Source organism: Lutra lutra, chromosome 10 (assembly GCF_902655055.1).
Source record: "Lutra lutra chromosome 10, mLutLut1.2, whole genome shotgun sequence".
Classification (NCBI taxonomy): domain Eukaryota; kingdom Metazoa; phylum Chordata; class Mammalia; order Carnivora; family Mustelidae; genus Lutra; species Lutra lutra.
The window spans coordinates 113562867-113579352 of record NC_062287.1 but is presented as its reverse complement, the minus strand read 5'-3'; the positions used below and the strand labels follow the sequence as shown (position 1 = coordinate 113579352).

Sequence of the window (16486 nt, the reverse complement as noted above, 5' to 3'; positions counted from 1 at the left end):
TGTGAGCCCCACCCACAAAGGCCCCCTCTGGCGCCAGCAGCAGGGCAGTGGGCTGTGCCCTCCCACAGAGCCTCAGGAGAGAGGGCACCTTTTGGGGAAACCAAGGGCCCCGGCCAGGATCCTGGTGACAGCTCAGACCTCAGGGGCCAGCAAACCACAAACACTCCTTAAAACCATGAGGTCTGTGAGGAGACCAGAGGGGAGGGGAACCCATGCAGAGCACAAGCCCTGTTCCCAGGCCCCCAGCCCCGTGCCCAGCAAGCAGCGGAGCCCGCAGGCCACCGCCCTGCTCCTCGCAGAGCCCTGAAAACACAGGGGACCTCGGGGCTGACCGTCCACATCACTGAACAGCAGCTGCTCTCCGTCGGCCTTGGAGGAAGCACACCAAACCCAGCGACAACACGTTTATTTTCCTGTGAATTATAAATGCCAGGAACTCTCGACACAACTCACACCTCCGCTGAGCCCAGCACTTCTTCAGCCAAAAAGGTAGGAGGCCTTCCCAGCAGGAACAACAGAACGTACTTGAAAACAAGGATTTTCATTACAAAGCGTTTCAAAACCCTAGCAGGCGGAGCAGGGACGCGGGTCTCCACCCTGACAGCCACGAGCAAACCCCGAGACCAAAGCACAGGATAGAAACGAGCACCCTCTGCCCACCACCAACACAGAGCTCAGCCCGGGGGGCCGCTCCCAGGAGGCAGGGTGGCAGCAGGGACAGCCCGTGTGCAGACACAGTGACCCATAAGACACGCCCGTGTGCCCTTGGCGAAGCACGTCCGTCTCTCTGAAACCAGGAAACTGGATTACAACAAGGCCCGTGCCTGCCACACACCAGGCACCCGCTACAAACTCCGCCCCAGCCACGACCATCCCGCAGGGCAGGGGCTGGGACCCGGGGGGCGCTGAGGCACAGGGGGCAGGCGTGATGCCCGAGACCACGTGGCCGGCAGAAGGCACACCGAACCGGCGCCCTCGCCTCCTTGCCGGCACCCCTCCCGAGAGCAGTGCCCACAGGCCACGCAGGGGCTGCCGACACTCACCTGGCCAGCTGCCCACCGGCAGGTGCAGGGCTTCCCGGGCTGGCCTTCTCCCTGACCACACCAAGGACGACAGAGGCTACCAGGGGTCTGCGGCAGAAGATGAAGCCCACGCTGAAGGGGCGGCACTCGTGACAGACTTTATTCCGGGCGCGGGAGAGCCGGTGCGGCACAAACGCCCCTCTTCCGGACGGGAGGGCCACGGTCCGGGCAAACAGGTACCGGCCCCGATCTTCTGCTGAAGCCACCGTGCTCCGCGGCACAGCCCATGTCAGGCACGCTCAGGAAAGCTCGGGCAGCCTCAGGCCCCGCACACCCTCTGCCCTGGGCCACCCCCCAGCTCACCCAGCCAGGAGGGAACGTCACACCACCCAGAGCAAGAAGTAATCACACTTCAGGAGCACGGCCGAGAGGACACCAGGCCCCCAGGGAGGACTCCTCTCTGCCACCCATCATCAGCCGGAGGGCAGGGCTGGCGGGGGAGGGCGGCGTTGGTGGCCTAGATTCCTTCCCAGACCTTCTTTGTTCACTCACCCCAACAGCCAAGAGGACACGGTGCCGGTGCCGAGGGACTGGGAAGAGGGCTGGGGGGCAGGGGGGTCTCAGCCACTGTGTGAGCCGTTCACAGTGATCCTCCGGGGGACTGCTCTGAGCCAGAACTGCTGTCCACCGAGCTTCCAAGCAGACCCCCAACTCACCCAGGACCTCAGAGAATGAGAAGTCCTTGAGAGGCACTTTGAGAAACCCTGCTCTGGGGTCCCCAGGTCGCCCCTATACCACGCTGCCTTCTCGGTACTCTCTGCGGCCTCAGCGACCAAACACAGCCCGAGCAGGCCCTGGGCAAGCAAGGTGCTCCTGACCAGCTCCTGGCACCAACGTGAACGGAATTTCTTCCCAGAGAGCACACCAAGTGGCGCACACGCTTCCAGCAACACATGCACATGTGCGTGTGCGCGTGCATGCGGGGCGGGGGGCTGATGAAAAGACTGTACGAGAAAACACGAAATGCTGGGAAGATCACCCCCCATGCCAGCCAGGAGGAAAAGGGCAGGGTGCAGGGCCAAGCTCTGCTGTGCCCACAGCCCTCCCCAGGCTACGTCCCGGAGCTACCAAGCCGAGGGCCTGGGGCTCACTCACTCGGCCCAAACACGCTCACACCCTGCGGTATCGCTGGTCCCCGGCCAGCGCTCTGATCTCCGGGCACAGCCTGGACTGCCCGGGGATCTCTGGCCTGCTGGGTACGGCAGCACGCGCACTCCGCCCAGCTCGCGCGCGCACGCCCTCAGGAAACACAGCTAGAAGCTGGTGGGGGGGGCGGGTAGTCCCACCTGGGCCAGTTCGAGCATCTCCCCTACTCTTGTTCCTTTAAGAACAAACTCTAAAGCTTAGTACTTGGGATCACTGCCCTGGAGTACACGGGACTCAGGCCGGTCATAAGAAAGCTGGGCTGCTTGGCGCACAGCGAGCAGACGGGTGGTTCACCAAGGACACGGGGCCCCGCGTCCAAGAACATCAGCCCCAGCCCTCTGCAAGGGAGCGCGCCCTGACCAAACACCCCTCCTTACTTACCCAAGTGGCAAAGATCCTCGTCACAGGAGAGTAACGGCGGCAGCTGGTCACAAAACGGGGGTGAGTGCACGCCAGCGCCTGAGGAGCGTGCGGGCTGGAACGGCTCCAGGAAGCCCCCCCAGTCCCTCTCTGGGAGCCCACCAGTCCCCTCCCAGAACTCCTGCTGAGGAAACACCAACGCTGGGCAGCGACTGACGTGCAAGGACACTCAGAACCGCCGTCTGCCGGGAGGAGACCCTGAACACCCCGCCACGGAGGGCGAGGGGGTCACGCACATCCGCGGACGCTGACCGCTGGGGAAAGTGCACCCTGTGTGACACCAGCTCTCAGCGTTGAGTCACGCTCTCTGGGTGCTGGGATCACTCACTTTTCGGTGTCTGCACGTCCCGTGTTTTCCTGTTTCTACAATAGACCTGTGAAACCAAGTTCCACGGGTGTAGGGACCCTTGAGTGCTCCCATGTGCCATGCCAGCGGAGCCATGAAGGAAGGCCCGCTGGCGCTCAAAGGCAGCACCGGAGGACACGAGTGTCAGCTCCGCTGCACTCAGGAAACTTCAGAGCATCTAATTCAGGTTCTGGGATTCCTCAGACTCCCTGGACATCCAAGCAGACCTCCACCCTCTCATGCACTTTGTGGTCCAGTGCCCCCTGCAGCTGCCCCCCCTTCTCCGTGAGCCTCGCAGAGCACTCTGCGTAGAGGAGACAGTATGGACTCCAAAGGGTGCAGTCCCTGCAAATGACAAGTGCACGTGCGTCCACTCTGGCGGCCCCGGGCACGGCCCACCGAGACGGCCCGCACAGCACAAGGAAGCCTTCTACCCATCCCACGTCTCCCCAGCACAGCCCAACCCAGGGAGCAGCGGAAATGCACCCACGCTGCCGTGACAGCCCCCTCTGCCTGGTTCTGCAGGTCTCCGCCTGCTGAGACACACACAGGACTGGCAATCACTAGCGCCTGCGGATAGGAGTCAAGGCCAGGGTCACCTCCCGTGACTCATGGCCTACAGCCGTGCAGTCTCGGCCTGGTCCAGGCCGGCTGGCTCCCTAGCACAAGGCTGACTCCCAGGGCTGGGTCGTTCCCACCGCAGGGTCATCCTGGCACTACTTCCTGGCCCCCACCCACCAGGAGCCGGAAGCCCCACCCAACCCGGCAATGTCTCCCACCAGAACCTCCACAGCAGGTGAGATCAGCCCAGGGTGAGACCCACCGCCTGGCAGCCTGCTCCGTGGAATGCTGCTGGGGGCAGCGGGAGCATCCATCACTTCATGCGGGGACCAGGTCCCGGGTGTGCCAGTGCACCAGGCCCTGGGGAACCAGGAGCAGGTGCATGTCCGTCCCCACCCTTCAGAGGTACAGCCTGGGGGAAACCAAGCTGGTGCCGCCAGCTCGCGCCGGCGGTGTCCGAGGCGGGCCCCCACACGGGGTGCATCTGAGAAGACAGACTGCCCCAGAGACCCCCAGCACACGCCCATCCTTCCGAGCAGCCAGAAGGGACCGAGGAGGCCCCAGGAGCTCCCCTTGCAGAGCTCCCCACCCTCTCCTCCCAATCAACCAATGACCCACCCTCTCCCACCCTCCCCAGCCACCCCGGTGCCAGGCACCTCCATGTGGGCAACCCCAACCGTCTAGAACCACGGCCGCCACACAGTAAGGGAAGGAAAACAGCTCACTCCCACTGCCTCAGCAACGAACCAGGCCCAGGAGGATAAGGACCTTAGAAAGGCCACATGCTAGGGTCAGCACCAGGACCGCCCCTGCTGCCCACACCTTCATGTCCAGCCCCCAGTAGCAGTTAGGAAGGCACCACCAAGATCAAGCCGCGGTGACAGGAGCACCCAGCTGTCTCCCATCGGCCTGCAGTGCCCATGCTGCTGGACCCGCTGCTGGACCTGGGGGGCCCACTCGGTAAACATCACCTCCAGGGCACCCCCCCCTCCCACCGCCCCTGCTGGGAACACTCTGCTGGTGCCCCCAGTTCTTTGAATAGGAGACAGTCGTCGTGACCTATCAAGGGGGTCTGCTTCGGTGAGCCAGGGTTAAGCAGAGACAGGATGGCTGAAGGGGTGAACTGCCTGGAAGGGGAGGCCTGCCAGGGGCTGCTGGCGGGGGCTTCTAACCCACCGCACAACTATCGGGGGCGAAGGCTGTGCGCTCCGACATCTGCTGCCAGGTGGGGTTCTGTAGTCTGTACTGACGTCCCGGTTAGTCGCCGTCCACGTAAGGCTGGCTTCAGGGCGGGTGCGATCCAGGGACCACGGCACACGGCCACACTGCCCTGGGCACATCGCACAAGCACTCCCTAAACCCATCACCGGCTCCCCCCACCACCGAAGGGCAGTATGGACCCCGTGGAGTTGTCTTCCCTTCCTTTTACCCGCAGGCCTGGCTGCAGGCGGGGAGGCCCAGGCATTCACGTGCTGAATGGCTGAATGGGCTGGGAGCGACCCCTTCCCAAAGGCATCCAGGGCCAAAGCAGCCTACGAGCGGTAACACAACGGGCCGATGCTCTGGCAGGCAGGTGCTACTCACGTTCCAGAGTCCAGCTCTGCCTCCAGACGGACACCGGGCCGTGTGCCCTCAAGGACACGTGGCCACAGACAGCCACCTGCACCACAGAAGCAGCTCTCAGTCAGCGCCCCTCCTCTGTGCCCTGAGCCAACAACAAGGGGGAGACAGCCCAGTAGGGAGGGCGCAGCACACCCTGGCGGCACGTGTGTTCTGGAAGCGCCTGCTTCACGAGCAGCTGGGGCCGGGTGCTAACGTCCACCAGCGCTCCCTCCTGGAGCGGCCGTCCTCCGTGCTCCTCTCCGCGACCCCGCAGTTCCCAGGGAACCTACAGGATGGGCCAGAGGGGCCGCGGCTATGTGCAGAAGCCAGAGCCCACCGGGGAGGCTGGACTGAGCCAACAGGCCCTGAGCGCGGGACCTGGGGGCCTACAAGATTGGAACTTGCCGTTGGCTCCGTGAACCACGCGTGATCCACAAGGGAGCACAGTCTCCGCCCCGTAGTGTCGCCGGCGCGGCCCCGGTTCTCACCAAATCGCCTGCTCGATGGCGACGACAGCACCAAGTTGAGGCCAGGTCCCCACGGGCTGCTCAAGGCCCGCCTGGAGCGGGGGGGGGGGGGGGGGGGCAGCGGCGACGAGACCGAGGGGGCAGCTCTCTCCGGAACAGGTGCCGCGGAAGCCCCAGGCTGCCCGGACGCGTGGCTACATCCGTGCCGTGGGCCCTCGCAGGGCTGGGCCCGCTTCTTCACTCCGCGGACGGCGAAGCGCCCAAGGGAAACAGTCACCCAGGTTCGGAGGCAGGCCGACCTGCACTTGTCCGGACCCCTCGCTGCTGCCTCCACAAGCTGCTGAGAGAAACGGGGCCGGGGAAAGGCAACGCTGTGCGTCGGGAAACAGGCGCAGGGCAACGGCTCCCCCCAGCAGAGGGCTGAGCCGACGGAGGACGGACATGGGGCCCTGCTCGCTCAGGATCGACACCTCCACAGGGGCACGCGGCTCCTGCTAAGCAGACGCCTCCTTTTCGGGGCCACCCGCGAGGGCACAGCCTCTGCTCCCGACTTCCCTGCCTCGCGCCCTGGCTCTGCCACCATAGGCGTGACTGTCCCCCCCACCCCCCTGCAGGCCCAGAGACAGGAAAAGAAAGGGAGGGAGGGAAGGACAGAGGGAGGAGGGCGGAGGGCGGTGGGGTCTCGGCGCTGGGATCTCGGCGCTGGGACGGCCCAGGAGGAGGTGGGGTGGGGAGTGGGAGCTGGCACAGGCCAGGTGCCTGGGCCACGAGGGGCAGCGTGGTAAGAAAGAGGGTCTGCATGCGGCCGCCCCCAGCAGGGAGGCAACAGGAGCAGGAAACCAGGAGCTCTGCCGTGGGAAGAGCGCTCCGGCCGGACGGCTGGGCGGGAGGCCAGGTGAGGTGAACAGGGGGCGAGCGGGCAGGAGCGAGGACACGCCTCTCACACACTCTGGGAGAAAGTAAGGGGCGCTGAGCAAGGACCAGGCTCGGTGAGGCCAGGCCAGGGCCGACTGCACCTCCCAGGCCGGCACCCTCGCGGCCTCCCGCCTTCGGCACCAGGAACATACTGGCCAATGAGAAAGAAGGTGCAGACCCCAGGGAATGAGCAGCTACCGCCCCACGCCTCTGACAGCGCTTCCCCGCCCTGAGTCCCACGTCGGCGCCAGGACAGGCCTGGGGCAGGGAAGCCGAGGGACGGCCCAACAAGCCCTACAGCACGAGGTGGGAGACCAAACGGGCTTCCCCAGTGCCTTTCCGACAGCAGTGGGGTTGTCCCGGCTGAGGTGCCGGCATCCGGCAGGGGAAGGCAAGCTGGAATGATGACATTCTCCCAGCTCGGGGAGCAGGCAGGCCACTGATGGAAGGTGCTGTCCGCTTGGGGATGGCGTCAGGCAGCCTCCAGAGACAGCCAAGCCCCAAGACCCCCGCACACTGCCCACAGGCGCCCTGAAAGTCAGACCTGCCACAAAAGCCCTGGGCTATGCTCCGGGTGCCAACCTTGCGATCCCAGGAGCAGCTGTGCCCACAGGACGGTGTGGCCATCAGACTGGGCTCTCCTTAGGGACCAGGACACCAGGGCTATCTGCACACAACAGCAGCTGTCTGAGAGCAAGCAGACGTGACAGTGACCAAGTGACATGCTGGGCGACAGCCCCACTCTAAGGGCTGCAGTGCCATGGGTTCTCAGTGAGGACCTGCTGAGAAGGACGGTGGTGGGCTGGTGACAGGGATGCACCTCGCACACACCAGGCCCTATGTGGAGGTGGCCACGGGTGCCAAGCCACGGTGGGTGCTGTGCACACACCCCCCACCCCACGCCCACCCGGGGCTGCACGCAGGGATTAGAGGCCAGGCTGGTGCCAAGGCCCCCGGCGGCTGGGGGAGGCGGGACCCTCCACAGCAAGCCCTTGAGCGGCACCCACACTGTACAGGGGCACCTCACAGGGTCCCCAGCCACGGCTAGGAAGGGGTCCCCTGCGGCCGTGCTGCAGATGAGCAAACTGAGGCTCAGGAAGCCCTAACGGAGCTGCAGAGTCAGGACTCAACCCGGAGGCACGTGGTCCCTGAGCCACATTGCCCTAAAAGCCTCTGTGCGGGAAAGCCCCGCTGGTCTCCTGACAGACCTCCCCGGCCGCCCAGTGAGAACGGACCAGCGCTCCCAGCCGCGTGCTGTGCTCCGCAGATGGGGCTGCCAGCCACCGCCCCTTCCCCACACGGGAGACCCCTCCTTCGAGGGGGAGAGTCTGTCCCCTCCCACCGTATCAGGGTGGCTCTGGGACTTGTCTGACCGACAGCACAGCAGAGATGACACTTGTCTTCCCACAGCTCCCGCCGCGGCTCCGCTCTGGAGCAAGAGCTCTCGCAAAGAGCTCTTGCCACGACGCCTGAAGTGTGGCTCTTCTACCCACGTGAAGACGGTACTCGCCTCTCCCGTTCTCGCACCCGTGCAGGGCAGAGCTTTCCAGAAGCGATGAGTCGTGGTAAGATTATAACAAAATGAACCCAGAAGCAGACATAAGGGTCCAGCTCATGAGGCTTACAAAAAAGTCAGGCCACTCTTATCACGTGTTTTATGCTGCAAAATATGGTTATTTATAAAAAGAAAAATGTTTAGGGACTTCAGAGTGGCTCAGTGGGTTAAGCCTCTGCCTTCAGCTCAGGTCATGATCCCAGGGTCCTGGGATGGAGCCCCGCATCGGGCTCTCTGCTCCGCGGGGAGCCTGCTTCCCCCTCTCCCACTACCTGTTACTCTGCTTGCTTGTGCTCTCTGTCAAATAAGTAAATAAAAATTAAAAACAAATTCATGCTAACATACGCTGGGTTTATTGTTCTTTTTGAATGAGTTAAGGAGTATTTTTCAAATCTGTTGACTCCCACTTCTATGACGGTACACACTGACAGCTATAACCCATACCAGCTCAGTAATTTTTAAAAATGTGGGAGGGGGTGAGACCAAAAAGGCTGAGAACTCTGCACCAGAGTCCACACGCAAAGGGGCTATATGGGGAAACTGAGGCCCCAGCCACCAACCCACAAAGCGGGGAGAGGCAGCAGTGCTCGCTTGGAGCCAGGAAGTTCTGGGGCTCATTTCACAGCAACAGACACGATTCAAAGCCCAAGCTGAGGAACTGCTCAGACGGGCCCCAGAAGAGAGCCACGTTTATCTGGCACAGTGAGGCCAAGTACAGAGGACCCCAGGACTGGATGTGGGGCACACACCTACCACCCACCGGAGCCCCCCACACTATTCTTGTACGTTAAACCGGCAAGATATGTGGGGGTTCCAGCTGCTGCCCTTGGAGGACACGGCCAATGACCAAGGGGCTGAGCACTCCACTGGGTGTGGGCAGGGCAGACCCCGCCCCAACAGCGAGCTCCAGGGGTGCCGCGCTCTCGCAGAGAACAGTCCGCGAGCCCAGGGCCGGCCTGGCGGAAAGGCTGGAGGGGAGAAGGGAAAGACGGCACACACCCCTGCTTTCCGACGTCAGCCTGCCTTCTGGGGGGAAGCTGCATGCCCATGTGGGAGCTCTGGGCCCTCACCCTACACAGAAATGCTCAATTGACACCGAAAATTGCCAGCACTCCTCGGCATACCGGCAACATTCCAAACAAACAGAAAGGTGCGATACGTGGTAGGTCTGGTAGGTCGTGACGACACGCCGCACTATCCCCGGGACGAAGGGGGAACGGTGACAGGAAGGAATAGAACGAGTGTCCCGCCCCAGCAACTGTGCATTATCGGCTCTTTCAAGCTAGCAAGGGAAACCCCTTCAAAGAGAAAGGAGCCAGAAGGCGACAACGTGAATGTGGCCAGAGCCGCACGGTTCCACAGAACACCCAGAGCTCCCACGTGGCCTGGACACCCCACCCACCACCACCTCCTCCTCCTCCTCCAAGCTTCCAGGTTCACTCCTTGCCCCGACTGTTCCTACTTCCGCGTCCCAGGGGGTACCACAGAGCAGCACTCAACGCGGACGGGTGTGCCCCGGCCAGGAGAGATCCTGTACAGAAAGGAAAACAAACACGGGGAGACAAAGAGCGGGAGGCGCTCCCACCACGTCAGACAGGAACACGCGCACCTCCTCCTCTTCCGGACAGGCCGACACCAGCAGGAGCAAAGGCACACGACCAAGAGCAGCTTCCTGACTAGCTCCCAGGGTCCAGGTGCCCAAAAAAAGTGCAGAGAGAGCCTCACCGAGCACCTCTCTTGCCACAGCAGCACGTTCACAACAAACCAAGAGCGAGGGGTCTGGCTGTGTCTGAGTTTCCAGGACCACCGCAAGGGCGACGCGGGAAGTGCTGGGACAGCGGGAACACCAGCACAGGCACCCCCACCGACACCCACCTTCCCAACACACACGGCCACAGCGGAGGCCACGGCTCCCTCCCACGGGAGACCTTAGAGCGGACAATGGCCCCGTAGTACCCGGGGAACCCCTCCCAAGCCATGGCTAGCTGCTGACAGGCTCTGACAGCCAGCGCCCAGTGCCGTCGGGCTTTTCCAGGGCCTGGACGGTGGCACGAGGTGGTAAAACAGCAGAACGAAGGCCAGAGGCAGGACTCCGATGAGGGTGGACCCAGGCCCTCCCAGGCTGTAGACGTCTCAGGCGCACTTGCGATGAAGACAGGCTACCCTGCCCAAGGCTGGCAACACTTCCCGCCCAACCCCTGTTTCCCGGCAAAGCATTTCTGCGGCACCTCCAGTGAGTTCCCATCCAGAGGCACGACTTTGAGGACACGCTGCACAAGGCTCCCAGGGGACACAGAGCTCGGCCCATGAAGGGGTTCATGGGACCGCCGCTCTCCTCAAACGGAATCTGGATGCAAATCAGGCCCAGGTTCTAAGGACTGCCCGAGTGGGGCCACTGGCACAGCGGCTGTCCCTGGACGTGTTCCACCATCACAGCTTCCAAGGGGGTCGACAGCTGGAGGACGACGCTCTGGCCGCTCAGGTCTCCACGCCTTTGCACTGGCTTGGGCCAGAACCTTTCCTAGTTCCTACTGGAAAATTCCCACATATCTTCCCACAGGAGCCAACTGAGCACTCCCGCTCGGAGCCACCCTGCCAGCCTGGCCTCCCCACCTCCAGCCCGACCTCATTCACTCCTCCACACTCCGTCCCCCGCGTCCATGGCCCTCGTGCCAGCCTCAGAAAGCAGACGCTATGCGTCCTTGATCTTGGAGGTGCGGGGCCGGGTCCACCACAGAGGGGGTGTGCAGTCAGGACCCGAGGTCTCCCCAGCGGAGGAAGTGGTCCAGCTCACTGTGGGAAAAGGCTGGGTCACAGCAGCATCACTCACGATGGGCAGAAAGTGGGAACAACGCCGCTGTCGACAGAGCAGCGTGCAGAGCTCCAGACTCCGGACTGTCACTTGGCAATGAAAAGGACTGATGGCAGATACGTGCACAGCACAAACCAACTTTTAAAATGGTCGCTAAGTGAACCGGCTACAGAAGACCCCGTGCTGTGACCCCATCTGTGGGAAATGCCCAGAATCGGCAAAGCGAGAAATACAGAGAGGGAGAGAGAGACAGAGAGAGAAGGTCCATCAGTGACTACCCAGGGGTGGGACAGGAAGTGACCGCTGACGGATGCAAGGCTCCTTTGGGCTGATGGCAACGTTTGAAGTAAACTGTGTTGACAGCTACACCACCCTGTGATTTTCCTAAAAGTTACCTAATTGCTAGACTTAAAACAGTAACGTTTATGGTATGTAAATTACCCTCAACGAGACAGCTGAAGGAAAGTCCAGAGACTCAAGCCGGTTCAGTCAGGGTGTCCTTACGGTCAGTCCCGGGCAACGTCCGCCCGAAGGCAAAGTGCGAAGAAAAGGCCAGGCGCACCCCGCGGCGCGCCCACACAGGCACGTGCGCACAGGGTCGACCTCCTTCCGCCCAGCACGAGACTCCTGACGGCCAAGCCAGGCCGGCCAGAAAGCCCCGCGGCCATCCCGCGGCCATCCCGACGCGCCTGCCCGCGGACCAAGAGCGCCAACCAGCGCCGTGCTCCGCGCTCAACGGCCACGCCCGGAGGCAGGTCTCCAGCAGAGCCAGGGGCTCTCGGCCACGAGCGCACCCAACCCCTCACTGCTCCAGGGCAGCAAGGCAGCAGCAGCCCCGGGAAGGGGGCCCGTATGCGCCTGGCCCTGCCCCAGCTGCGGGCCCAGGGCGAGCATGTCCCGGCAAACTGCACCCCGTGGCCCCGCCCAGGACCCGCGGGCTGGTCGCTCTGCTCCCCCTGACTCTGAAGTGGGAGAAGGTGCATTTCCTCTTCTACATTCCCAGATGCTTGGAAGCTTCTGGACTGTGCTTTCTGCTGGGTAAAAGCTAAGCTGCACGTCCACCGTCTGCTCACCAACGCCTGCCACTGCTGGTAAGAACGAGGGTTAGTCCCCGCACGCCGCCACACCCCGCACTGCCTCAGGCCACGTGGAATCTGGTGCAGCTCACGCAGCGTCCCTTCTGGGGCTCCCGTCCTCCCCACGGGCAAGGGCAGCATCCTGTCCTCAGCTGTCCAGAAGGGAGACAGCCAAGGACCAAAGACGCGGCCACACCACAAGGGGTGACCCCTCTCAAGTGAGAAATTACTCTTTGTAAAAAGAAAGAAAATTCACTGCAGGCCAGTTCCAAGCCAGGCAGAGGGACGTCAGGAAGCCCACACACACCCCGAAGTTTCCTCCAAGTCAGTCCCGGCAAACTCCGACAGCAAGTCGCAACACGCCGGCGCTGCCCTTGGCTTCCCGGGCAGCCTTCCTGCAAGACCGCCGTTTCCTCAGACAAGGCCGCCCCGTGGTACTCAGCAAAGCGCTGTCCGAGACGGGGAAGAGCGTCTCTTCGCGGCTCTGCTCACGACAGTGGTCGGCACAGAGGGCGGGAGCCGTGTCTGCTCCTACAGCGGAGTCTGGCCCGTCACCTGAGAGGAACCAACGCAGAGAAACTCTTCCGCCAAAAACAAAGAACAAAACTGTTTAAAACATAAGACGAGAACCATATTCCAAACTCCCTGGCTGGTAACGAGCTGAGAATTAACAGAAGTAATGGAGAAATAGAAAGAACACACTTCCTCATTCTTCCAGCTGAAAACCAGTTAAAGGGTTAATGGCCAACTGAAGCCCCCGCTGGTCACACGAAAGGTGCCTGGGGGGTGAGCTCCCTCACCTGCAGGACAGGATGGAGCCCGGCCTCCCTGCCTGCAGCACACACAGCACCCGAGCGGGCGGGGCGGGTGGCTCGGGGCTCCCAGCACCCACCCCGTCCTGCGCTAACACCTTGAAAACAGGCTCTTGAGAAAAGTCACTACTTGACCACTGAAATCCTGTCACTTTTGTTTAAAAAGGGTGGGGGGCTCACGAGTAAGGAACTGGGAAAGAATTCACAGTCCACAATGTGCGCTGTGCCACCCACGACAGCGAGAAACACAGAGATCACCACACTCCATCCTGACCCTCTTCCGGGACCTCCGGTGTCCTCTGGACCGATTCCAGAGCCTGACGGCAGCAGGGGACTCTCCCCCCTGCGGCGCCCGTGGAAGCAGCAGCCCAGGGCCGTGTCCCTTTCCCAGCTGTCCTCCTCCAGCACCCGGACCTGCCTCCTCAGCTCCGGACCGGGAGGGGAGTCCTCCGCTGACCTCACCCAGATGACCGCCTGCTTCCGAAGTCTTGACGAGCGCGTCGGGAGCCAGTCCCTGGGAGCCCAGCGGTGGGGGGCTTCGGACACTCACAGCGAGGCACACAGCCCACACAGCCAGAGCCCAGAACCCAGCCGGTTCAGAAGCTGAGAGCTGGTCAGTTTCCAGCGCAGAGCACCTGCTCCTCGGACAGGGACCGCCAGAAGCACAGCGGCGGGATAACCGTCAGCGTCTCCCCCACGCCCGCAGGCTTGGGAGCAAAGCTCGGCCAGCTCGACCCCCCGCCACACCCCTCCGACGCAGCCCCTCCGGGGAAAGGCAGAGCGCGGCTGGGATTTGGCTGCTTGGCCTCGAGGCCGCATGCCTGCGGCTACAAAGGCCTCCAGGAAGCCCAGCTCCCTGCTAACCGAGGCCAGGGCTCACCAGTGCCAGGCAGTGTGCGAAGTGCTTTCCTCCACTGCCTCGGTTTCCCCTTCCGAGTCCTCCCACGCCGTCCGCCTCACAGACGGCTGTGACAGCGCAGGTCTGGAGAGGTGCAGCGGCCACCGCAGGGCCCAGGGCTAACAGCGGCGGGGCCAGGACAGCAGCGTGCCCCCGGCGGCCCCGGGCCACGCGCACGCCGGCTCCAAGCCCGCCCCGGCCACGCTGGGCACTTCTCTCTGGGCTCTCGACGCATCCACCCCCGTGGGCTCCGCGCCCCTGGCTTCCCTTCCGCTGGCCTCCAGCCGACCCGCAGGCCGGGATGGGTCCGACCCGCCTCCGCGGTCACGCCGACGGCCCCCGCCCCCGCCCCGCACCCGGAAACCAGACGTCCATCCGACCTGGCGCCTCCCTGCCGGGACCCAAGCGTCCGACAAGCACGTCCGCCCGCCCCAGGCGAACCGTAGCAGCCCCGCACGCGCGGCCCCAGCCCCCGGACGGCCGCCCCGCCCCGCCCCGCCCTGCCCCGGCGGTAGGGGAGGAACGCGGGCGCCGAGCAGGGACGGGGGAGGACCCGCCGACGCGCCCGCCCTCGCCGCGGCGCAGACGCCGCAAAGTTCTGACAGCGGGTCCCCGAGCAACTTCCCGACGGCGGCGAGCGTCCCGCCGCGGCGGCCGGGTTCCAGCGAGCCGCACCGCGCTCCGGGGGACACCGCCGCGCCGGCCGGCCGCGCTCCCTCCCGGCTCCGCGCTCCGGCCCGCCGCGCCCCGCCTGCCCTGCAGCCTCGCCCCGAGCCCCGCGGCCCGGCGGGCGAACCGGGGCCGCCGGTTTCTCGGCTCGCGGCTCAGGACGGTGCCGGCCGGAGCGAAAGTTCCTCCTTCCGGAGCCAGTTCCCCGCGGCGCCCGGCGACAGCGGCGGCCCCCGGCCCGCGTCCTGCCCAGGCCGGCGTCCGCCCCGCTCCGAGCGGCTCGCGTCCGCGACCCCGTCCCCGAGGAGACGCCCCTCGCCCGCCCAGCCCGCTCCGCCCCGGCCCCACGCCCCCGACCGGCGCCGCCCGCAGCGCGCCCCGCGGCCCCCACCGCGGCCCCGGCCCGCCCGCCCGGCCGCCCCACTCACCCCATGAGCCAGTCCATGGCTGCTCGGGGCCCGCCGCCCGACACGCTCGGCCCTCAGCCCGCGGCGGCAGCGGCGGCCGGAAGTAAACACTCGCTCGCACACTCCCACACGCGCGCCGCGAGCGCCGCCGGAAGTGACGCGCCGCGCGCCGCCTGCCGGGAAGCGTAGTCCTGGCGGCCCCTGCGCCCCTCCCCCCTCCCCGGGCCCTACCTGGATCTTGAGCTGGGTCCTCCTCCCCCTCCTCCATTCCCCCCTTCCACTACCACCCCCGCCCCTCCCCCCCGCGCCCCGCGCCCGATGTCCTCTCACACTCCGGCCGACGCCCCACACTCTGGGACGTCCCCTCATGCCCGGATGTCCCTTCACACCCCAAATGTCCCCTCACACCCCGGGTGTCCCCTCACACCCCAGATGTCCCCTCACACCCTGGGTGTCCCCTCATGCCCCATATGTCCCCTCACGCCCCAAATGTCCCCTCACACCCCGGGTGTCCCCTCACACCCCAGATGTCCCCTCACACCCCAAATGTCCCCTCGTGCCCGGATGTCCCCTCACACTCCAGGCTGACCTCTCACACCCCAGATGTCCCCTCACGCCCCAAATGTCCCCTCACACCCTGGGTGTCCCCTCATGCCCCAGATGTCCCCTCACGCCCCGGATGTCCCCTCATGCCCAGATGTCCCCTCACCCAGGATGTCTCCTCACAATCCAGGCTGACCTCTCACACCCCAGATGTCCCCTCATACCTCAAATGTCCTCTCACGTTCAGATGTCCCCTCATGTCCAGATGTTCCCTTACCCAGGATGCCCCTCATGTCCGGATGTCCCCTCACACTCCAGGCTGACCCCTCACACCCCGGATGTCCCCTCACGCCCCAGATGTCCCCTCACCCAGGATGTCTCCTCACACTCCAGGCTGACCCCTCACACTCCAGATGTCCCCTCGCATCCCGGATGTCCCCTCACGGTCTGCCTGACCTCTCACACCCCAGATGTCCCCTCATGCCCCAAATGTCCCCTCACATTCAGATGTCCCCTCATGTCCGGATGTCCCCTCATGTCCAGATGTCTCCTCACGGTCTGGCTGACCTCGCACACCCCGATGTCCTCTCATGCCCTGATGTCCCCTCATGCCCTGATGGCCCCTCATGCCCTGATGGCCCCTCACCCAGGATGTCTCCTCATGCCCGGGATGTCCTCTCACACCCTGGCTGACCCCTCACAACCCAGATGTCCCCTCATGCCCCAAATGTCCCCTCATGTCCCCTCATGGTCTGGCTGACCTCGCATACCCCGGATGTCCCCTCATGCCCTGGATGTCCCCTCATTCCTGGCTGGCCTCTCATGCCCGGCTGGCCCCTCATGCCCCAAATGTCCCCTCACACCCCGGATGTCCCCTCATGCGCAGATGTCCCCTCATGTCCTGATGTCCCCTCACACCCTGGCTGACCCCTCACAACACAGATGTCCCCTCACGCCCCAGATGTCCCCTCAAGGTCTGGCTGACCTTTCACACCCTGGATGTCCCCTCACACCCCAGATGACCCCTCATGTCCGGATGTTCCCTCACCCAGGATGTCTCCTCACACTCCAGACTGACCCCTCACACCCCAGATGTCCCCTTATGCCCCAGATGTCCCCTCATGCCCCGGATGTCCCCTCATGCCCCAAATGTCCCCTCAAATTCCGGATGTCCC

General features: G+C 64.3%; 1 protein-coding gene across 2 annotated transcripts in view; it reads right to left on the bottom strand.

Moving 5' to 3' along the window:
• MOB2 (MOB kinase activator 2) overlaps positions 1-14898 on the bottom strand; it is a 70086-nt gene extending 55188 nt beyond the window's left edge. The window contains exon 1 of one of the 2 annotated variants that reach the window (XM_047690729.1): positions 14790-14898. In XM_047690729.1, the coding sequence (XP_047546685.1) occupies positions 14790-14806 (17 nt within the window). In that variant the 5' untranslated portion in view covers positions 14807-14898. Of the gene's footprint in view, positions 1-13674; positions 13971-14789 lie in introns of those variants that run through there. The other variant, XM_047690730.1, reaches the window with a different exon arrangement.
• Between the last annotated feature and the right edge of the window lie 1588 nt (positions 14899-16486).